Genomic DNA, 23,151 nt, shown 5'->3' with positions numbered 1-23,151 from the left:
GCATAATATTGAATTGTAAAATATTGCTGTCCGCTTGACATTTCTTTTTATTTGGTTTTTGATTTTTCAAACTTTTTTATATTGATGTCAGCTGGACTGTACTGTGTCGAATGTAGATTCGGGTGCTGCCATTCAATTAATCCATTTTACTTTTGAACCCTTCATCCCACTGAAGTGGAAATCGCCATGATTGCAACCGGAAATACATTTTTTAATGGGAAAATACATTTTTGTGGCTCACTAAATGAACCGATGGCTCTACATTGATCATCGTATTGCAAACTGTGGAAATCCACTATTGTGCCACCTGCCACAGGCTTCAAATCATAGAGCTTTTGTACTTACAGACTTTTTTGTGGGCTTTTTCATGTCTCGATTTGGCTTTTTTTGATCGCTGGGATCTGACAACCCTGGTACTTACTGTGGATCAGCAACTCAATAAGCACTGTGTTAAAGCAGAAAGTGGGTACCGTACGACAAACTGCTATTCAGATGGAAAATTTGAGTTCTTTTGGCTAGTGTATAATGCAGTTGTATATCAATACACTATTATTTTTTCTTTTTTCAAAACAATAAAATTTATACAGATTGAGGAGATATGGATTTAGAACATCTTATAGTTGAGGTCTTCTCTGCAAAAAAGAATGCACCCACCACCGTCTTCTTTTGCTCCTTCTTTTTATATCCTTCCTTCTTCTCAAGCACAACACGAATTCTGTACATTATAGGGGGCCTTAGAACCAGTGGTGGGATTCGGCCGGTTCGCACCGGTTCTATAGAACCGTCTCGCGGAATTTTATAAGATCAGCGAACCGGTTAGCATTACTAAAAAAAAACATATAACAGAACCGGCCAAAAAATATGACTTTTGTGATGGAACCGGCTGACAAAAAATTTGAATCTCACCACTGCTTAGAACTCATTATGAGGCTCTACAAGAAGTGATGAGGCGCTATCAACTTTCTTCGACTTATAACCTGCGAGGTTTCGCGATGTTAACAACCTCACAACTTTGAATAGGATTGATTATTGTAGAGACACAAATGATTCCAGTATTGTAGAATGTAGATGGTTGCTGAAGTTTACGACCAACACAACATGCAATTTAACAACATATTAAATTCTAAAATATGCAAACGATAGCAAAGTTAAATTATGAAATATGAATGAAGCCCTATCATGTAACTCAAGACAAGTAAACAATCCGCTCAATACGGCAAATAAATTAACACTACTTAACGACAAACTCCTAAAAGAAAACAAGAGAGCTACGCCCAAATATATGGACACGTCTGTTCGCAGTACAGTACGGTTTACCGTACCGTCGATCAGCGTAAGGAAAAAATCGTAGCAAAGTACCGTAAGGACTTCGTTACAAACCATCGACGTTCGATGGCACGTGATCAAAAAGAAGAGGAGTGTCGGCTATGCGTCCGCAGAACGTTCGGTGACGTCATAGCAAAAAAAAAATCTCACAGAGCTAGCAGAAATATTTGAAATAAATAAAAGTAATAGCATTCTGGAGAAAAATTTCATCTTCAACCAGTAAAAATTTCGAAGCAATCGGTCCCGTAATGAAAGAGAAAAGCGGTTTTTTAGATTTTCCACTAGATGTCCAAAAAGTGTCAAAGAACAACAACAACAAGACCAACATAATATTGAAACGATCGTTATGTCCACTACGTGTCTAATAAATTGTAAACAGCCGACTGACAATCACCCGAAATAATGAAAAAACAAGAATGAGAGAAAAAGACAAAGACCGATAAAAGATTTTGTTTACGTCGACATGTTATTTCTGTCCACGAACAGATGGTGAAATCGTCATGAAGGAAGTAGTTTATGAACGGTCATTCATCAAAAGTTTAAGGACCGACATCTCTCGAAATAACCCCGGGTCAAATATATACAAAATAAAGTAATGAAACTTTTCAACAAATTCTAATCGTTGATGTTTGCTTAAAGTCATCACCAAATCACAGAACAAAGCACCTGAAGAACAACTCAAATCTCGGTTAAAGCAGCGTCAACGCGAAGAATGTACCACCAGAATTCGTTGCGTTGACGCAGTGCGGCAAAATTATGCGTTAACGCAATAACGCACGCTTACTTAAACAATTAATAAATAACGCAGTGGTTTGAACAGATGTAAATTGGCCCTAAAACATGGATATAATAGCATTTTTATCAAATTCAAATATAAAAGAATATAGACATTCTAAATTTCCATTACACAGACAACTATATTATTCATTTATAAAATATCTACTCTAGCCATCCTACTCAATAGGTTGTTTCATTTTTTTCGAATATCCACTTATGAGTTCTCACATCCCCTATTCTGTCATCTGGAGCCTTCCTGCAATATTTCAATATTATTAATCATCCGTGCGTTTTCACCCCACGTATCTAATATAGTGACGTGATAATCTGAAATGTATTTAAAATTGATGATCATCATGTAATGTAATTATCAATAATTATTATCTGTTAATGTCATTCATTTATATCTGCCGTATTCTCCATCGGCTGTAGCTGAGAACTGCACACAGCAAAATAGTGTTGGAGGGGAACTAAGTTACAAATTTGTGGCTCAGTGCAAATGACACAAAAACGCTTTAAAAAACAAAAGTTGAAATTTGTTTTTGTTCGTATACAATCACCCCTAAATGCGCAAGCCTTTGCACAAAAACTGCATCGTCTGAATAATGACTAGCAAGTCACGGTCACCGTAAGCAATCAATCCATCATTTATTTCGGTACTCGGTATTCCGGTAAGCAAGTCACGATGACTGAGAAATCATGTAAAATCGTGCATCACGGAAGTCACTGCTTGACTGAAGACAGCTATATATATATACTTTACAGAATTTAATTCAGTGATTTGTTAAATTTTCGCTGCGTTGCTGATAGTTTCCGAACAACGAGAGAAAAAACTGTAAAATGCCCTGGAGATATGAGTTACTGGGTGATGAGTTGGTTTCCAAGGGCGGAAGCATTACACCAGATAGTTTGAATCTTTACGGGGAAGACGTTTTGGGACTATACTTCGGTGCACATTGGTGTCCACCATGCAGGCAATTCACTCCCAAGTATGGAATGCTGTTTGTAAATTATCGTGATATATCGGTACTTCTGTTACTGCCAGAATATAGCACAGAACAAATTTATTGACTATCTGACATCCTACGTTCCTATAGTTTCACTATTTTTTGCCATCACGCATTGACTCACAAGCTTCTCCGCTAGCCAGGGCTCGATACTAAATTCCAGATGTTCAGAATGTTATAGATGCCCCTTTTATTATTCAGTCAACATAAAATACTGTAACTAATGCCAGTAATCAGGCCTTATCGCGGTAGACTATCGGAGGAAACTTTAGTTGCTTATTTTTTTTTTAGACTGGCGCAATTCTACAACGATGTGAATGCCGGAGGCAAAAAGTTTGAAGTGGTCTTTGTTAGTCTGGACACAGAGGAGAACTCGTTCAACGGATATTATAACGACATGCCTTGGCATGCAATTCCCTTTAAAAGTGATTTAAGGGTAATGTTTGAATAATCATAGCTGATATCGATAAGCTATTTCAGAAATCCTAATAAACAGTCCAATATCGTAAAACTTCTGTCATATCGCTATATTCTGTAATTAATAAAGTATTTTTAATAAGGCATGCTTTTCAACTTTTTGAATTTCTGGTGAATTATTTTCAGTATAATTTTGTACAATGCGAAGCACTTGAAATTCAGATTTTCAAATTTTACTCACAATGCTTATAACAGATTCGGTTTACAGCACTTTATAATGGTGCTTCGTTTCATTAGTTGCTTCACTATAAATATAAAGCCATATTACCACAACTATTTTCAGGAAAAACTGGCTGGTAAATTCTATGTGAGAGAACTTCCAACTTTGCTTTTACTTGATTCAAGAGGAAATCTGATTACAACTAAATCTGGTGTAAGACAGATGATCTCGATTGATCCAGCTGGTATAATTTTTGAACTTACACCATAAATTGTTTTTTTTTGTAAAGCGAATCAGTATTTTGCTTCTCCAATCTGCCATCGAAATCCTTATTATCTGGAAATATTTGTTAGTCTCTTTTCCATTTTCCACGACTTTTTACAAATTTCATGCATAGTTTCTTGTCAATATTTCCATATTTAATTGTTGTTGCTACCCGTGTTTGCAAACTCAAAAAATGACAGGTCTAACATACGTATACATAGTATATGTATCATTGATTGCTAAATGAAACTTCTGAATTATCTGAGTTTACTTCTGAATCATTTACTGTCAAATCAACCACATTTTGTCTACCTGCCTTTAATTTAATCAGATGGTCTGTACCATTTTTGTGAAGCAGCAGGCATAACCTGGGAGTACTTTACTTGAATTCAAAATATCTGAAATTTTTGAGCATTAAAAGTGAATTGGAAGCTTGTTACAATACTTTTCCGGTTAAATAGAACTAAATGCTTGATTGCAAAAAATAAATATGTTACCACTACCCCATATGTTACCTTTTTATGGACTTACTCTCGGACAAATTTCGAGTGGCAAAGCTGTATGTTGGCATTTTTTAAACTTTGAGTCATTATCAATGTTATCATGTAATCTTATTAAGTTCTCGCATACACAGAAACACAAGTGCTATTCTTCAAGTTTTGTAATTTATCAGCCAACAAGCTTCTCTGCTCCATCTATTTTCAATGTTTTTATTTGGAGAAGGTACATGAGCACGACTGACTTACAGTGAATATATTGCCGATTTGCATAACTGCTCCTATTTCCTCCTAGAATACTTATTCCATTTTCTCGTTTTTTTTTAGGTGAAAAGTTTCCATGGAAGGTATAGCAAGAGGCTCTAATCGTCATTTCAGACATATATTGTTCTTCATTCATATATATAGTACATTGTTATATTTACACACTCATTTGCACTTGCTTAGACTATAATTCAATACCAAATATTTTTTTTACTAATCATACATTGTGTATTCACATACTCAATATTATAAATGTGATTGTTTAGTTTAGTTTTGTCTGTTTGGATTATTTGAAGAGGGTGGTGTTTAGTATCAACAAGGGGAAGTTGGATTATATTCACGTTTAAAAGTTAGCTGTACTTGTATAAATGAGAAAGGTGCAGCGGATAGTTTTAAGCAAAACTTTTTTTGAAAAGGTCAGTGAAGAAGAATACTCGTATGACATGAAAGGATGATATAGATTTTTGTCATTACTTGCACGTGACTGCATGCCATCAAAAAAAACTCTTCCAATCTACCCTTCAATGGTTCATTCTCTAGTGTTCAGCTCCCCAAGAAGTACGCTATAATCAAAGACTGGATATAACTGGTCCAGTCCTTTTTTATTGTCGTGTGCCAGATTTCTGTACATAAGTCTATGCGTAGAGCCATGGTATTTTTCAACTTCATATTTTTTTCATTATTTTCATCTCATCTCACCACAATTATGAAAAATCAATATACAAATTGGAAATTCCACATAAAATCCCTAGCGCTAATAATTATTCAGGTCATCTTGCGCGAAAAAAGTCTCGTCCACATAACTTTTCTCAATGATTTTGTGAGAGTGGCATAGTCCGATATTCCCTGGTGATTCCTATAAAAATATCTGTTTATTAAAAATTGCATAATGTACACTGGAGTCTACATGTTTATGCCTTGGAATGAGGATATAGGACGTAGGTGCCATACAACACTATATATACATCATTAATTTTATAAAAAGGTAACTTCAAGCAAAGCCATGGATCTGCTTGATTGTGAATATATTTCATATTGACCAACTATAATATCACAATACTTTGTTTAAGAATATCTTTTTTCAAGATTTGCCTTGATTTCGTTGTGCTTGTTTCTTAGCTCTATTATTGCTTTCTGTTTCCAATGTACCATACACGGTCCATGTGTTTGTGGAAGAGTCACTGGATGAGGTTCAAAAAATTTTAAAATTAGCAGCAGAAAATGTTTTTTTTGGGCAATTGCATATTCCACAAGGACTCTAATCTCTCAAGCATGAATCTCATGTGATGTCGAATTTTTTTTTGAAAAATAACAAAATAAAAAAGTTTATTCACGTCAATAAAACATTTCATATTTCAATTGTGGAAAGTAAAGCTCATCTTCTATTTATTTCTGAAAGGCAAATAGAGACACGAACAAGTTATAGCACCGGTGTTTTTAAAAAAACAGATCGTTGAATGCAATGAATCAGAATGATGGTTTGAAACAAATAACCCATTACCAACTCGCAATACCACTCCTAAAATAGGACCCGAAAATTTTGCAATGGTAAAGTATAGAGAGAATTTTCCAGGGGTCAAAGGTCCATTGAGAGCAGTTCTGTCTAATACTCTTTTTCTCCGCTTTTTCGACACTTATTGGACATAACGATCGTTTCAATATTATGTTGTTCTTGTTGTTTGACAAGAATAACACACCTAGTGGAAATATTAAAAAAACGCTTTTCTCTTCGAATACTGGACCAATTGCTTTGAAATTTTCAGTGGTTAAAGATAAAAATTTTTCCCCAGAAGGCTATTACTTTTATTCATTTTAAATATTTCTGTTAGCTCTGTGAGATATGTTTTGTTTGCTATGACGTCATTAAACGTTCTGCGGACATCGGACGCCATTTTGTGTCCTACTGTACTGCTTCGCTTGGTGTGAATATATTTGTAGACTGTGATCTGACGTTACGGTAAACCGTACTGTACTGCAAACAGACGTGTCCATATATTTGGGCGTAGCTCTCTTGTTCCTAGTCCTCTCTTATCAGAAAGCGTATTTTACCTATGTATCTCTTATTCAAAAGATTTTACACTTTGTAAGCGAGTTTGTGAGTGTGGTGATGACCTAATTTGTAAAATATGCGCATCATTATCAAGTCAAGGTTCCGCCGATTTAAAAAAAAACACCAGTAATTTGTAGAGCCATCTCAACGCAAAACATTAGAGCAAGTGTGATTGGAGCCAATCTAGAAAAGCATTGGAGCCAATGCAGAAATCTTTGCTTTCTCAACTACAACTTGAGACTGTTGAACTGGAGCTTTTGTGATTCATAAGCTTCCTGTCCTTACAATAAGTGTTCTTTCTTGTCATGCACTCAATTTTCTTTCGCACTGTGGCTCTATACTGATAATTTCTAGTGTTGCTTGTAGCCATCTTTTTAGGCGAGAAAGACTCGGTATCGGCCTAGTTTTAGAAAACTATCGGTATAGGTCCAAATAGGCCTTATCGGTCGGGCCTTAGTATCAAGACCTAACTGGAAATTGTCATTAAATCAAAAATGTTAACAACGACCATTCTACATGGTGATGTAAACACGGTATTAGACGTGGACACAGGGAGCTGATTCGATGTATTTCATGGAATAAAAATTGAATTCATATCGGAGCTACGAGTAAGGACCGTTATCTTTTTATCCGCAAAGGTGATCTTCGGGAGAAGATCACTATAATCATGAAGAAACAAGATTAATCAGGGCTGAAAAATCAGACAAGTTTTTCACAACTGGATTTTTAAGTGTACGGCAAAAAGACTTATAAGTTTGTGATGTCATTGTATAGAGAATCCGAAAAGTCTGCATATTCAGGGGCGGATCATGACCCTTTCTCCCATGTGTCAAAAAAAAATGAAACACATGCGTGTATTATTCATCAAAAATGATCACAACCAACGGTAAAAAAAACTTTTAGAAAAAATTTTACTGTTTCTTCTCAAATTCGTTTTAGACGAATTTTCTCTTTACTTCTTCCATACTAAACCACTAACATTTAAAAAGTTTTCTCCTGATTTTTTTTTAGCTGCGTAGTCTTTGATTAGATTCTCAAAACTAAGCTTATGTAACACATCTGCCTCTATACTTAAAAGAGATGAAGCTATAGTCTGTCTTTTTCATAGTTGTTCTGTAGGGATTTTTAATATACTTCAGCTGGGAAAATGAACGTTCTGCTGAACAAGTTGTGATCATTAATCTTAAAAATACACGAAAGCCAGTATCTACATTTGAGAAAGCACACTCATTGTTATCTTCTACAAGAATTTCATGAAGTTCAGCATGACTGATACTTGATTTTACGTTTTTTGTTTCACTGAATTTATGTAGCACATAGGAATGAAACTGCTGAAGCTCAGCTGGGAAATCACTGTTGAAGTCTTCTGGCAATAAGCCTTTGAAGACACTGCGAATAACTTTCCTTGTCAGCAGATGAAGGAACATTTGGTTGTAGTGGTACATCACTATGAAAAAAAAAAATCTCTGCGATTTCTTTGTATATTTCCTCGCTTTTCTTCATTTCAATTACGAGTTTGCCAACAATTGCGTAAAATGTGGTGATGCAAAGTTTATTTCTGCCACTCAAATATAAATCTGGCGCATCCCCATCATTTGGTACATTATTTCTGTTATGTTTCCCAGTCGTGGCTCCCTTGTAATCCACACCTGGTAGCATTTCCTTTGCAGCTGCTTCATAAATTTATCTCGTCAAATGTGCAGCTGATTTAGTAATGAAGCATATAGATCTGCATATGTTTGTAAGTCTGCACCCTCATATTGCAGAGCTTGACTAACTCTGTGAAAATTTATTCCACAACAACAAGACGAATTCTAGCTCTTGCATTTTATCTGCAATATTATTGTACTTCTTATACTCTCTTCTAGCATCTCCCTTTTGTGACTGGTCTTTCCTTATATATTATAATGCTTCCATAATTTTGAAAAAACGCATTTTTGAAATTACTGCTGTTGCCATTGCATGCGTCCACCATCTAGTATCAGAGAGAGATTTCAGCGCAATTTCATTCAACTTTTAGGAATTTTTCAGGCTGAAAAATCAAAATGTGATAGATCTGGTGTTGAATCAACTGACTAACTAATGACAAATAACATGCAAAACCACGAAAACGAGGCCAAATTTACAACCATGCTTCAATATCTGTCTGAGCGAACCGAGTGTCTAATCATTAATGTTAAGCAATGAGCATATATAGGCTACAATGAGTGGAAACTTGCAAAGATTTGCTCATTATGGCATTGTTCCCTGCATTTTTACGTCGTCCAGCTAAATGGTTCGTTGCATATTAAGAAAACGCGTTGCTCGCTGCCAAAATCCCTTGCTTCAGCCGAGTCGGGTGCGAAATTGGCCGTATTAACTTGACTTGAGGTCTTTAATTCTTCAATACATATTTGATTTTGGGTTTCGAAGTATGGTACGCTGAAAGCATACAACTATGAGCATATGCTTATTGGGAATGCATATCTATTAGACAGAAAACGTATCTACAGAACAGAATATGAACCAGTCGACGAGAGGAGTGCGGTTATTTATGTATTTATTAATTGATATAACATGGGATTTACATATTTATCCAAGCGGAGTAAAAAGCCGAAAAGAAGGCCTAAATATATGGCGAACCACGGCCTCTCTCAATCATAGCTCTGTGCTCCATATGAATCACATGGCTCTGCGAGCTATTCGTTCACTTATTAAAACTACTGATTTTAACTATAAATTACTCTGGGATATCTTGCCATGGAAAACAAAAGCCAGAAATCGGAAGAAAAGCAGGGAATGAAATGTGTGTATTATGTAATGGAGAACCTGAGTTTGTTTCACATATTTTCATGTATTGTAAATTTACAAAAAATATTTATGAAGATTTTGTTTTAGATGTATTAAAATTGATTAGAATACATTTTGTTATCAATATGATTCTTGCATATTATTTAATTTTAACGATCCTTTATATAGTCGTATAGATACTGTTGATTTGGATGCAATTATACTTTTGTAATCAATAGTAATAAATATTTCATGACTGCTATTAACTATGTGAGCTATTTTTTCTGCAATGCAAAATATTTCCTTCGTCTGCTATTTACTATGTGAATTAATTTTTCTGTAATGTAAAGTATTTCCATAACTGCTTTTACTATGTGGGCTGTTTTTGCGGTACTCTCGTAGTATGTGTACCAGGTTAGGTTACGATTCTCCTTATTTTTGTTCTATCAAAAGTTCGGGAATTGTCTGTGTTACACAAGTGAATATCCCCCTACCGATAGAATTTAGTCCATTTACACATCCTGATATAAAGTAGGCAAACAAAATTAGTTACCTTCATATTGGTACACATACTTCTGGAGCACCATTTTTTTTGTAATGTAAAATATTTAATATGTGAACTAATTTTTCTGTAATGCAAAATATTTTCTACAGCTTCTGTATTCTTTATATGTCACTTTTCATTTCATCGATAATACGCATTGTTCATTCCTTGTGGAGTTTTTGGTAAATTTACAGATGGAATAAGACCGACATTCAGCTTTTTCTGTTTCACAAATGTAATACAAAAAGGTACTCTCGAAGTATGTGAACCCAGTTGGTAGACACGGGAACATGTGTACCAGGTTAGGGTCTACTACATACAAACATTCCCAAACTTTTCAAGCCGCAACCCCTTTTTAGAATTTGTGAAGTCTTGCGCCCCACCTCAAAAATAATTAGCTAACAATAATAAGCTACAAATAACAATAGTAAGGGGTAAGTATGTTTTATTGGAAAAACATGTGGAAAATACATGGATGGAACGAAATAAATGACAAGTTTTGATATGCAAATATTTACAAGTTTTGATATGTATAAAATAAGCCAAGTCCAGAAGTCAGTATTTTAAACTAATAGAGAGACAGAGTTTATTTCGTTCGTCTAGCCATGAACATATATAAATTATAATAAAAAAAAAGATGCTCAGGTGTTTGACTGGGAGACAACGTTACAACATTTCGGGTCATTTAACAGGTTCGGTGTTAAATTCTTCAATACCTCTCAAATACCGTATTCACTATATACATTATTCGAAGAATTTTTGATTTGGAAAGTACTAAATAATCATGTTTTGTCCCAAGATCATCATTTATTCATCTGATAAGTTGATATGTATTGCATATCAACTGCATAAAAATGGGTTAGCGAGGATACCTATTATTTGGAAAATTTGTCTACTAAAAATGAATGTAATAGGACATGGATTTTTTATAAGCAAAGATGGGGAAAATTCTATTATTATAGCACTTTAATTATAAACATTTGATAATAGTAATGAAATCATGAGTAGATTTCTTTATACACTATAATTTGAACACATCAAATTATTATACTTGATTATGACTGGCAAGTGATTTGGAGGATAGTAACACACAATAATACATGATCAGGATTTGACCCTTTTCCAGCAGATATATATATATATATATATATGAAATAAAGTGCTCATGTACATATCTATATTCGGCTACAGAGCACGTAACATCACAGAGAATGATAATAGAGAATTCACTGGCGGGTTCAAAGGTCGTTCCACATGAGTAAAGAGGTACGGAAGTAGGAAATGCGATGCCTTTTTAAGCGAGATCTCTAACTCAGCGTGGGCCGTTCGGTGGTACGAAGTCGCGGGTTTGTATCTTTTGTTATCAATAGTGAGATATAAAATTTGAACCACGAGATATATATTATTTACTGTAATACTACGATAATCTAACTTCATCATGAATATGTGATATATTCTTGTATCGTATGTAGGAAAATGGCAATCGATGGATTGAATCTACACTGAATGTATAAGGTATTTATAATATTCTTATATTTAAATAAAACCACTCATTGAATGAACCAATTAAAAAGAATTATTAAACATGTTACCCTGTTGTTTATTATCAATATTGTATTGGTCTCTACGGCTGGTGATCACTGTATTTTACTCTATTTTTATTGGACTGCTACGGTGTTTCCCCTGAAAAAAGGCCTACCCTGAATTTTAAAAATGATTTTAATATATGCCCTCCCTTCAAAATAAGGCCTAGTCAATAACGCGAATTTTTTCTTTACCTAGTCGATAGCAAGAAATCTTTCCCACACGTTTTAAATGATAATCTATGTTTTGCAGTTATTTTGAATAAGCACGTGTTCTAAGTAAATAGATATTGGTTTTCATATTTTGTATATTTGAAAATCTCGTAATTCTCTACTTTGTAATTTTGTTTTTGATAAATGAAAATATAAGACACCCCCCAAAAATAAGCCCTAGTGTTATGTTTAGGAAGAAAATTGAAATAAGACCCTGAATTATTTTCGGGGAAACACGGTATTAAACTTTACCATACTATTTATTCTCATACTTCGATATGATCAATGCTAAATCCGTTATCTGTCTGATATGTGGTAGCCTAATATTATATAATTAGTGCGAAATGAGTGTTGACTAAATAAAAGTTAAAAGCAGCACCGCATTTAGATTGTCAATTTGCACAATCTCTCTAATTAATTTTTTTCACATAGCCTAACCAGACTAGTTTTAGTTCATTACTCAGTAACCTCTATGTTATCTGTTTTCTGCAAATCATCTGTATTTTGGCTACCAACAAGATATATGGAATTGTTGAGTTTCCTTTGGAGGATTTCCATAAAATCGAAGAATTTTCTTTTTCAAAAGCATCCAAACAAGTAAATTTTCTCATGATGCAGCTATAAAATTGGTGGATAACATAAGATTCGACAGCATTTGAATGTTATAAAAACCCTCATGCAAGTCTTTGCCAGGGAGAAAGGAGCTTACCAAGTCATGCTTAAATTCTCTATGCTTACAAGTTACAACTCTCGCCTAAGTTGTTCGCTGGCCATTTTGACATTTTTTTTTACAGCAAAGGCCCTGTTGGAAAAAACCTACCACATTCTACAGCCACTGGATGACAACGTAACATCTGTTGTCTCTGAGACTTCATTTTGCGAACAGATTGGCAGTTATGAAAAGGCATGTCCAAGTACATTGCAGGATACACCCTGAAAATGGGGTCCGTATATTAAATTTGCAGAATCGGCAAAAGCTCTGGACTCCCTCTGTGTAGAAAGGCCCTCCCAATCAACAATCTCATTACTGCAATACCCGGAGGGAAAGCTGAAATATTCAACTCAAGCATGCATGTTACTATTAGAAAAGGCTGGAATTTTACTGGACTACATTCATTTCGCCGAAAAAGTTAAAATTTCACCCAGGTCTTTGATTGTTAGCCTAAAATGTAGGAATTTTGGTATGATTCGTGACACAAAGCGTTTGATCGTGTGCTATATTTTATATCCACTAAGTAGAAAGTCTTGTATGTAATATTTGTGTAATTTTGTTCAAACTCCGTAAAGCAACTGATTGGACAATGAAACAAAACATGTAGCTAAAAATGTAAAAATATACTGCATCAACAACATGCAAAATTTCTGGAATTGTCCAATAGAGTCACTTGGAATAGCCCATATACTTAACTTGCCCAATTTTAGACCTCATTTTGATTATCACCTTGGGGTACATTCTTGATAATGATTGAAAACATCTTGAACGTCCAATTCTCTTTGAATCAACCCAACTATTAGGGATGGGCCGGGATTCGAATCCGATCGAGTCGAATCCCGGCATTTTTTTGACTCGGATTCGATTTCGAGACCACGTCGTTTTTACCGAGTCTATAATCAATTCTGTTTTTACTTATTTACGGCTATGTTTGTAATTTTACCCCTATAAATCTCACTACATACGTTAACTAGTTGAAATTCAAGGTTAGATATGTAACAATATCACTCGTATGCAGTGGCGGCGCGTGGTCATTTTGACAACCGAGGCAAGCTACTGCGGGACCAAGACCCCCATCTACGGGGACAGGATGAGCGCTGTAAGTTCTCCCATCATTTTATGAGTATAAAAACCATTCCATCGGGAACAACCAATCGGCAAAAGCGACAATTTTTAACGATAAGAAAGTGTCTTTAAAACCGGTCCAAGTCAAGGGATTAATAAATATACGAGTAGACATAGTTTATTTTGAAACCTCTTTCAAAAGGAATAGATACAATGACATATTAACAGAAACTTCGGGAAAGCAGACAAAACCTAAAATAAGGTTTAAAACGTTACTATGAAAAAAGGAAAGTTAATGCAAAGATAAGGACATGCGTCGCTCACTCATAGATATATATGCTGCTAGACTTCTACTGCTTGAACATATATGCAACACGCCGCGGTTTCTTGGAAGCAAAATGCTCAATAACGTGCTGATTAAAGTCATGCATCCCAGAAATAACGTCTCTGTGAATGGATAAAACAGCCAAGGAATTTAATCTATCTTGCTTCATTGTGTTTCTGAGATACGTTTTAATACGCTTCAGCGTGCTGAATGTTCGCTCTGCGTCGGCGAAAGAAATAGGCGTCGTCAAAATGATGTCCAGAAATTTTGCAGACGCCGCAAAGGTAGTTACTAGAGTGTGAACCCATAGAGCGCGCAAGTTGATGTAATGTTCAAAAAAGTTTGATTGGTGTATATACATCGCAATTCATTTTCCAATTTACCCACGTTTATCATGGGGTAAAATTTGGAGACAGTAGCCAACAAATGGATGGGAAATTGACGTGCAAATTTTGAAAAATGTTTGGGGTTCATCAAAGAGAACGCGGCAAGGTGTTCAGTGCGCAGACGATCGCCTATTTGATTCACCAGAATGTCACAGCATTCCTTTGCAGACAAAATCAAACGCTGCGTTGTTTGCTCGCGGCGTAAAGAAGCACTCCATGTGTCGTCGTATTTTATTGTTTCCCGGATACGAGATACAGCATCGCAGAAGTCTGAAATACATGACTGCACAGACGCTCCATCCATTAGCCTTGACTGCATGGCGCCGTATAATACATCCACGTGATAGAATATTGTGGAGAAAAAAGCGAGAAAAAATGAAAACTCACCATCTTCTAGCAGACGCTTTAGACCTGCCGCCTCCCTCACAGAGCGTTCGTCCCAAACCGGAGAGCTCTGAATGCCATTGAAACACTCAATGAGCTCAGACCTAATTTCGGACACGCCTTGCACCACGCGTGATTGGAAGTTCCAACGTGTTGGTGCACAAGCTGGGAGACGGCGGCTACATATCTGGCGAAGGAGGTCAGAGCGCTTCGGCGAAACGGAAAAAAATGAAGAAAACCCCGAAACATTTGCAAAAAATATACGGACGAGAGGGGTATCAAGACACATATTTTTAATAACGAGGTTAAATTGGTGTGTATAACAATGTAAAAAATGCGCATGAGGAAAATCTTCTTTTATATAAACTTGAACACCATGTTTCGACCCACTCATGACTGCCGCGCCGTCATAAGTTTGAGCTATCAATTTTGACTTCGCGTTGTAAGGCTGTAACACTTCTTTCAGTACAGCCGATATCCCGCAGGCCGTGCGATCAACGATTGGTACAAAGCTGTGAAATCTCTCGGTAGGTTTACCATCTTTCACAAACCGAAAAATCACAGCCAGTTGGGAAACGCACGTTATGTCAGTTGTCTCGTCAGACTGAATCGAAAGGAACTGGCAATTCTCAATTTCCAGAGCCAAATGTTGTAAATAAATTTTATACATTGAATCGAGCAAATCATTTTGGATATCCTTAGATGTCCCTTTCGAAACAGTTGCATCAAGATGATCTCTCAATACTGTATCTAGGGATGCGGTGTATTCCACCATATCCAAAAATACCCCTCTATTAGAAGAGCCAGCCCGTTCATCGTGCCCACGGAGGGACAGCTCGTGACAACCAATGAACTTCAAAACATCTATCAATCGACCGAGAACGTGGCGGTTTTTCTCGACGTTTTGGTTGTGCCGACGAATAGAAACCGCGCGTCCTTCATCCAACTGTGCTGCAATATTAACATTTCCGAATGTTCGGTATTTTACTGCATTGTCCAGATGCTCCATAGAAGATTGATGATCCCTGGCACGCTCGGAAAGATGTTTAAGATCTCTAAAACCAAATTTACATCAATGTGAGTCACGGGCGGTAGCAAAAAGTAGGCAATAAAAACAAAAAAGTGCATTTTTGTCCTCGCTGTAACACAACCATTCGTGTTTTTTATACCAAGTTTCCGCGCAGAATATACGCCGACGCTTTCCTCCGTCATGGGATTGTTCCAGTGAACAATTTTATGGTTGATAAGGCCCAAGACTTTGTATCTCTAATTTTTGTTCCAGCGGCAGCTGCGAAAACGGAGTGCGAAGTAGTGCATCAACCTTATTCATTATGAGGTCTAAGGCTAAGAAATGCGAAGCCGGAAAGGAGTGAGAAGCTCAAAAGGAATGTGGAAAATCGAAAGCAAATGGACTAAAGGTCTCTAACTGATTCAAATAGCGAAACAAGCGACAAAAACGAAGGCGAGGAAACTATCAACTCTTCAAGAAACCAACGAACGAGAAGGAATGCGTGAATATGTCAACACGTTGTTGTAAGAAACGTCGGCATTGTGTCGTCATAATTTCGGGGCTAGCCCCGATGATTTAGTAAAAGAAACAGAAAACAAACGAGACAAACGCGGCGAGTGGAAGATAAAAGAGAGAATACGATATACAATGAGCAACCGGGGCAAAATCGGCGTCGCCCCGTCGACGTTCGGCGAAGGCTTTGCGAGCGAAAAATGAACCATGTCGGGAGAATATGGCTAGTGTAGACAGTCTGTGCAACCGATATTGAGGTATTTTTCGAATATTTTTTATTATACCGAAAAAACAACCGGGGCATTGCCCCGGTTGGCCCTATTGACGCGCCGCCACTGTCATTGTGGTTGGTTCGCTTGGGGGAAAGTTTGATAGGAAGCCCAAGTTACAGGTTTGTGTTTCAGTGCGAATTGCACGAAAACGCTTAAAAAATAGAATTTATTTTTGTTTGTATATAATCATCCCTAAATGCGCAAGCAGGTACACAGTAACACAAAACCTGCCTCGTCACGATAATGACTAACAAGCCGCTGTCATGATAAATAAGCAAGTCACGATGACTGAGCAATCGTGCAAAATGGTGCATCGCAGAAGTCACTGCGTCACTAAATAAAGCTACGGTACGTACTGATATATGGTACAGAATTTAATTCAGTTGATCTGTTAAATTTACGTTAAGTTGGTTGCTTATAGAATAGTTTCCGAACAACAAGAGAAAGAACTGTAAAATGAGCTGGAAGTGTAACTTACTGGGTGATGAGTTGGTTTCCAAGAGTGGGAATATTAAGTCAGATGATTTGAATCTCAACGGTGAAGATGTTTTGGGACTGTACTTCAGTGCACACTGGTGTCCACCATGCAAACAATTCACCCCCAAGTATGAAATGCTGTTTGTAAATATTGTAATGTACCAGTACGGTACCTGCAGACCTGTGTAGCTTACAAAGATTTTATGGACTGTCTAACATTCTCCAATCTTAGTTTCACCATATTTTGCCATCAGAAATTGACTCACAGGCCTGTCGGCTTGCCAGATATTACAGATGACATTTTATTACTGAATTATTCAGTCAACATGAAATACGATAACTAATACCAATATCAGGCCTAATCGCGAGGAAACTTTATTTGCTTATTTTTTCAGACTGGCGCAATTTTACAACAAAGTAAACGCTCGAGGAGGAAAAAAGTTTGAAGTGATCTTTGTTAGTCTGGATAGAGATGAGAAAACGTTTAAAGGATATTATAACGACATGCCTTGGCATGCGATTCCCTTCAGTAGTGATTTAAGGGTAATGTTTGAATAATCATAGCTTGTATTATGGGATGTTTGGACAATTCAGTATCATAAAATTTCTGTTCATATCAGTATATTCTGTGATGAATAGGGAAGTATTTCCGATAAGGCATGCTTTTCAGCTTTTCGAATTTCTGGTAAAATATTTCCATTATAACTTTGTACAATACGTAGCACCTTAAATTCAGATTTATTCACAGTGCTTATTATTAACAGACTCTGTTTAGACTTCATGATAGTGCTTTTTTCCATTAGTTGCTTCACTATAAATATAAAGTCATATTACCATAATTATTTTTAGAACGAACTGGCTGGAAAATACGGAGTGAAAGGAATTCCAAGTTTGCTTTTATTCGATTCTGAAGGAAACCAGATTAAAACTAAGTCTGGTGCGAGACAGATGGTTCTGACTGACCCAGATGGTATAATTTTTAAACTTGTTTTTGTGCAAAGCGAATCAATTTTTCACTTTTCTAATCTGTCATTGAAATCATTATTATCTATGAATATTTGTTAGTTTTTTTCCATTTTCCAAGCCTGGATTTATGCTGAATGATTTTTTACAAATTTCATGCATAGTTTCTTGTCATTATTCTCATATTTAAATATTGTTGCTGCTCATATTTGCAATCTTTAAAAAATTATTTGGTCTAAAATTGTCATCTTTGAATCAACAGTAGTTCATAGTATATCATTGGTTGCTAAAACTGAGTTTACTTCTGAATCATTTACTGTCAAAACAACTACAGTCTTTAATTTATTTAACCTGATGGTCAGTAACATTTTTGTGATGCATCAGAGTTAACCTGGGATACCTTACTTGAACTCAAAATATCTGGGATTCAAAAGCCTGTCCTAAATGAGAGATTGTGGTTGAAATTGCAATAATTTTGATACTGGCCATGTATTAAACAGAATGGTGGTTTGCAAAATATGAATATGTGGACAAATATAGATTGGCAAAGCTGTATCTTGGCATTTATTTATACTTCCAGTCATCAGCATGTAATCTCATTAAGATCTAACCTACACAGAAACAAAAGTGCTATTCTTAAAGTTTTGTAATTAATCAGCCATCAAGCTTCTCCGGTCCCATGTTTTTATTTGGAGTAGGCACAAGAAAACTACTGACCTACAGCGAAGATATTGGCAATTTCAATAACTGTTTCTATAATACTAATTTCAAATTTTCTCTTTCTCAGGTGAAGGGTTTCCATGGAAAGTATAGCAAGTGGCCCCAATCGTCACTTTAAACATACAATGTTCTTTATACCTATATATAATTAGTACATTTGTCTTGGTTTACACACTCATTAGCACTTGCTTAAAATACTGCACTAACAAATCATTTTGTTCTACTCATCATTAAACGCAATATTAGAAATGTGATTATTCATAGTATTTATGACGAGAAGTTGGATTATATTGGGGTTTGAAAGTTAGTTGTACTTGGATACATAGAAAGGTGCAGTGGATGGTTTTAAGCAAAATTTTTTGAAAAGGTCAGTAAAGAATACTAGTACGACATGCAAAGACGATGATGATGCCGAGTTATTGGTTGTACGTACGCAACTTCACAAAAAAGCCCTCCCAGTCTACCCTTTAATGGTCCATTCATTATCCAGTGATCAGCTCCTCGAAGTACATCAATCAACGACTGGCTATTACCGAACAGTACTTTATTTACTGTTGAGCGCCAGATTCTGTATCTAAGACTACGCATGGAGCCATGGTATTTTTCAACTTGATATTTTTTCTCTGCGCCTTTATTTTCATCTCATCTCACCACAATTATGAAAAATCAATACACAAATTCCACATATAAAATCCCTAGCGCTAATAATTATTTAGGGCATCTTGCGCAAAAAAATCTTGTCCACATAACTTTTCTCGATGATTTTTCCGTTCCGACACTTTGTGAGAGTGGCATAGTCCGATATTCCCTGGCGATTCCTGTAAAAACATCTATGTATTAAAAATTGCATAATGTACTCAAGAGTCTACTCTACATATATTTGCCTTTGAGTTAGGATATAGGCTGTGGATGCCAAGTAACAACACATTCAATCATGAATTTTATGGTGAAGCCAAGCCATGGCTCTGCTTTACTGTGAACATATTATATATTGACCAACTGTAATATCACAAATAGCTTACCTTGTTTAAGAATATCTTCTTTCAAGATTTGCCTTGGTTTTGTTGTGCTTGTTTCTTAGCCCTGTTATTGCTTTCTGTTTCCAATTTACCATACACCGTCCATGTGTTGGTGGAAGAGTCACTGAATATGGTTTGAAAAAATTTTTTAAAGTTTGCAACAGGATATTTTGCCACCAGAACTCCACGATCTCTCAAGCATGAAGCTCATGTGATGTTAGAAATATTTAAAAAAAAAATATATCAATAAAAAATCGTTATTCAGGTAAATGAAACATTCGATTTTTCACTTATTTTTGAAAGACAAATTAAGGCACTGAAAAGATTTATAACACATTGTTTGGAAAATCAAAATTAAATAAGGTAATAAAGGTAGGCAAAGTATGTGCGCCAAAGTCAAACCTACCTTCGTTTGGCGGCTTCGGCTTTAGAACGACCTTTTCGACTACTCGCACCTGAATGCTTGTCGTCTTCTATGTTGTAGTAGTCATATTGGTCGTAATATTCGGCCTCGAAGTTGTTGGTAGCAGTCTTACCGTCACTCATTTTGATTATATCTGAATCAATATTACACAGTCGCTTCAACGTTTGCTATATGATCTCGGCTTGCAGACGTAACTTTTATAAAGGTACGGGCGTATGTTTTTGTTGTCATTCTGCTGCACGCACGAGCGAACCTCGCGATTTCATTGGTTGAAATTAATTCGTGTTTTGCCCGGAGGATGGCGATTGCATCAGAAATTATGCCTGGTTTGCGCAAAACTGGCGTAACGAAGGCGTTGTAACCTCTCTCCGCTTTATGATTAATAATAAATCGGCCCACCCGCTCTCAATAGGTCGAGAGCTCGATGACGCACTGTCTACATTAAGTGCATACGTGGACGAAACGCTGTTGGGATAAATAACAAAAACGTACGTACGTGACTACATAAGAAGTAACATATGATTTCGAATAATAAAGTAGTTGAATAGTCATAACAAAAACATTCTCAATGAAGAAACGGGATTGGTTGTTGAATTAGTTAAACTTTTAGTAATTCTGGAGTGTCGTAATGAAATTCGTCAATGGCTTTCTGTAATTATTTATTTCTCCGTCCTATTTGTTTTTTTGATACAAAGCACATGATTTACCAGAACTTTCTTTTAATCGATCGATGACCAACAAGCATGATCTAATTTTCTAATAGTGGAAAGTTACGCAATACCTTGGCGGTGTGAACCATGTCGAACAATGAATCTGCAGATAGTCACAGGGTGTTAGTGATTTGATGACATATATATCTCACATTCTCCTTTATGGTGTATAATATAAATGAATAATACAGATAGATCTGACTCGTATTTGTTGCATTCGTATTTGGGTGTCGGGGAAAATGTCATAGCATGATGTCTGGTGTCAATGTGATTTCCACTGAGTCCACAAATATGAAAACTATTATTACCAATTCCACTAGCGTCAAATCTCGACAACCCGCTCAAATGAACTTAATTCGTGTTCGCATCCGGAAACACACGAAGAAGTATATTTTTATAGCTTTATTTCGAAAGCAAATCGATTTTAGACAAAAGTTATTGCGTTATATTGATGCCATCGAAAGTGTCGGTGAAATTAATAAGGAAAATAATAAAATGCTGTCTTGCTATCAGGCTTGTTCGAAATTTACAATGGATACATTAAAATTTGGGGTCTGCACAACAGCAGAGAGTGTTTGTCATTTCTGCCATCGTGGCAATTCGCGACTGTATTGATAGCAGGATTTGAAGTGATATTGGTGAGAACTTACGCATGGCAACATGTTGACTCTGCTAATATATTGAAAAGAAAAGATAACAATAATTGTATAAGGTGGTTGTCGACGGAAGTAAAGAAAACAAGTGACGCGTGCAAATTCACGAAACCGATTTGCCTATTATGCATTTTGGATGTGTGATGTAATTTGAAATGGCCTCACTATTTATTTTTTGTTCTGTTGCTGTTGCGTATGTGTGCTGTTTGACATAACTATGAAAGCTTTTAAAGTACGTTTTAGATTCCAATTTCTACCAAATTTCTTAAACCTTACAATTGCAGTTTTTTTAAGAATGTAATAATTTCCTCTGTATACACTATACGTATTATAACTTTTTACAATATGCATCGAAAAGGAGACATATTATTCATTTCAAAGCACACAAAAGTAAATGCTAATAATGAATGCACACGCCACAGGAGAGGAATTTGCAATGACCAATGACGTAATCATTTTTGAAAGATTTGTCCATTATAAAGATGATATTACCTGAGATGTCAGTTACGGGTTAAAATAAATCTTAACCGTTAACCATCTAACATCAGTTAACCGACAGCCCCAACCTTTTCACAATTTTTCAATACCTTACAAATACCAATGTTTATTTAAGGCATAACAAACATTGAATTTTAAGCACATATTGTACTGCAATATCATCATGCAATCTAATAGGCTAGTGTCCGCAAGTTATAAATTTGACTGACGGCCTTAGCGTCAACGGGAATAATGCTCAACGTAAATCAAACGAAGTGCATGGCAGCCGAAATCACCAACCCACCCACGTGGCCGCATTATCTATATGGTTCGTTGTGTAACACTGTGCTCACGTCGGTTCTTTGCGTTAATGACATTTTATATTTCATGTGCGCCGCGTTTGCATTCTTGTCTCCGCTTGAATATTTTATAATTTATCATATTAGAGTTTAGAATCCCTGACTTAGGCTGTACACCCTTCGTATATCCTTTTTCAGTTGTATACACAACTTATGGTCCGGTATACACTTGGGTTTACCATATATATACCCGATTGAAGAGCACTGATCTAGTTCACTGGTTCTTAACGAGTGGGCCATGGCCCACAGTAACATTTTCAGTTAGGCCATAAACATATCAAAAATTGCTGAATCGATTGAAATAACAATGAATGATGATGCAGTTTTGAAAATTGAGTGGTTTTTCATTTTGATTAAAAAAAGTGGAAGTGCTGAAGTGTCTATTTTTGCAGGAAGAAATTTTCCTGTATGAGCCACGTAGTTCTTGGGAATCGAATATGGAGCCAAGAAAAAAAGGCTAGAATCACTGGTCGAGTTACATATTATATTAACCCATTCGTATATTTCCAAGACCTTTGTAAAGGTAATTGCTTCTGGTGTTGTATTCAATCGGCATTTAAAGTTTGATTGTTGAACTCACTTTTGAAATCACCCCCGTGTATTTTGGAACGCAGCAGTGGACTTGGCTCATTTTGTTCTTTGGATTCACGATAATATAAGCTATTTAAGTTTAAGTGATATGTAGGGCTGGGCATTTTTGAATATCTTGTGATTTCAGAATCAATCGAATAATTTTTTCAAATCGAATCGAA

The 23,151-nt window shown here is 36.0% G+C and overlaps 2 protein-coding genes and 1 long non-coding RNA gene across 4 annotated transcripts; 2 read left to right on the top strand and 1 right to left on the bottom strand.

Annotated features, from left to right (window-relative positions):
* Positions 1-2,890: 2,890 nt before the first annotated feature.
* Positions 2,891-5,042, top strand: LOC120336089 (nucleoredoxin-like). Its single transcript, XM_039403692.2, has 4 exons — positions 2,891-3,092; positions 3,402-3,546; positions 3,871-3,991; positions 4,836-5,042. Exons 1-4 carry the CDS (start codon positions 2,944-2,946, stop codon positions 4,859-4,861), a joined length of 441 nt encoding a protein of 146 aa, XP_039259626.1. The 5' UTR covers positions 2,891-2,943; the 3' UTR covers positions 4,862-5,042.
* An 11,524-nt stretch (positions 5,043-16,566) lies between these two features.
* Positions 16,567-19,011, top strand: LOC120336088 (tryparedoxin-like). Of its 2 annotated transcripts, XM_078109717.1 has the most exons (5): positions 16,567-16,582; positions 17,019-17,202; positions 17,470-17,617; positions 17,924-18,044; positions 18,825-19,011. In XM_078109717.1, exons 2-5 carry the CDS (start codon positions 17,054-17,056, stop codon positions 18,848-18,850), a joined length of 444 nt encoding a protein of 147 aa, XP_077965843.1. In that variant the 5' UTR covers positions 16,567-16,582; positions 17,019-17,053; the 3' UTR covers positions 18,851-19,011. The 2 variants fall into 2 exon arrangements, with proteins under 2 accessions (XP_077965843.1, XP_039259625.2); XM_039403691.2 differs by lacking the exon at positions 16,567-16,582 and having other exon boundaries at positions 16,896-17,202.
* Positions 19,012-19,350: 339 nt separating this feature from the next.
* On the bottom strand, positions 19,351-20,409 carry LOC120336090 (uncharacterized). The gene is made up of 3 exons (XR_005568745.2): positions 20,183-20,409; positions 19,780-19,900; positions 19,351-19,575 (listed from the first exon to the last, which is right to left on the bottom strand). It is a non-coding gene; the product is annotated as an uncharacterized LOC120336090 (long non-coding RNA).
* Between the last annotated feature and the right edge of the window lie 2,742 nt (positions 20,410-23,151).

This window comes from Styela clava, chromosome 2 (genome assembly GCF_964204865.1).
Source record: "Styela clava chromosome 2, kaStyClav1.hap1.2, whole genome shotgun sequence".
In the NCBI taxonomy this organism is placed as follows: Eukaryota; Metazoa; Chordata; class Ascidiacea; order Stolidobranchia; family Styelidae; genus Styela; species Styela clava.
This window is presented reverse-complemented; position numbering and strand designations above follow the sequence as displayed.

Excerpts from the sequence above, each read along its gene's own strand:
- LOC120336089 (XM_039403692.2), top strand. The coding sequence starts at position 2,944 with ATGCCCTGGAGATATGAGTTACTGGGTGATGAGTTGGTTTCCAAGGGC. Across the intron at positions 3,547-3,870 it reads CCTTTAAAAGTGATTTAAGG|GAAAAACTGGCTGGTAAATT; the intron begins GTAATGTTTGAA and ends AACTATTTTCAG. Across the intron at positions 3,992-4,835 it reads GATCTCGATTGATCCAGCTG|GTGAAAAGTTTCCATGGAAG; the intron begins GTATAATTTTTG and ends GTTTTTTTTTAG.
- LOC120336088 (XM_078109717.1), top strand. The coding sequence starts at position 17,054 with ATGAGCTGGAAGTGTAACTTACTGGGTGATGAGTTGGTTTCCAAGAGT. Across the intron at positions 17,203-17,469 it reads TGCAAACAATTCACCCCCAA|ACTGGCGCAATTTTACAACA; the intron begins GTATGAAATGCT and ends TTATTTTTTCAG. Across the intron at positions 18,045-18,824 it reads GGTTCTGACTGACCCAGATG|GTGAAGGGTTTCCATGGAAA; the intron begins GTATAATTTTTA and ends TCTCTTTCTCAG.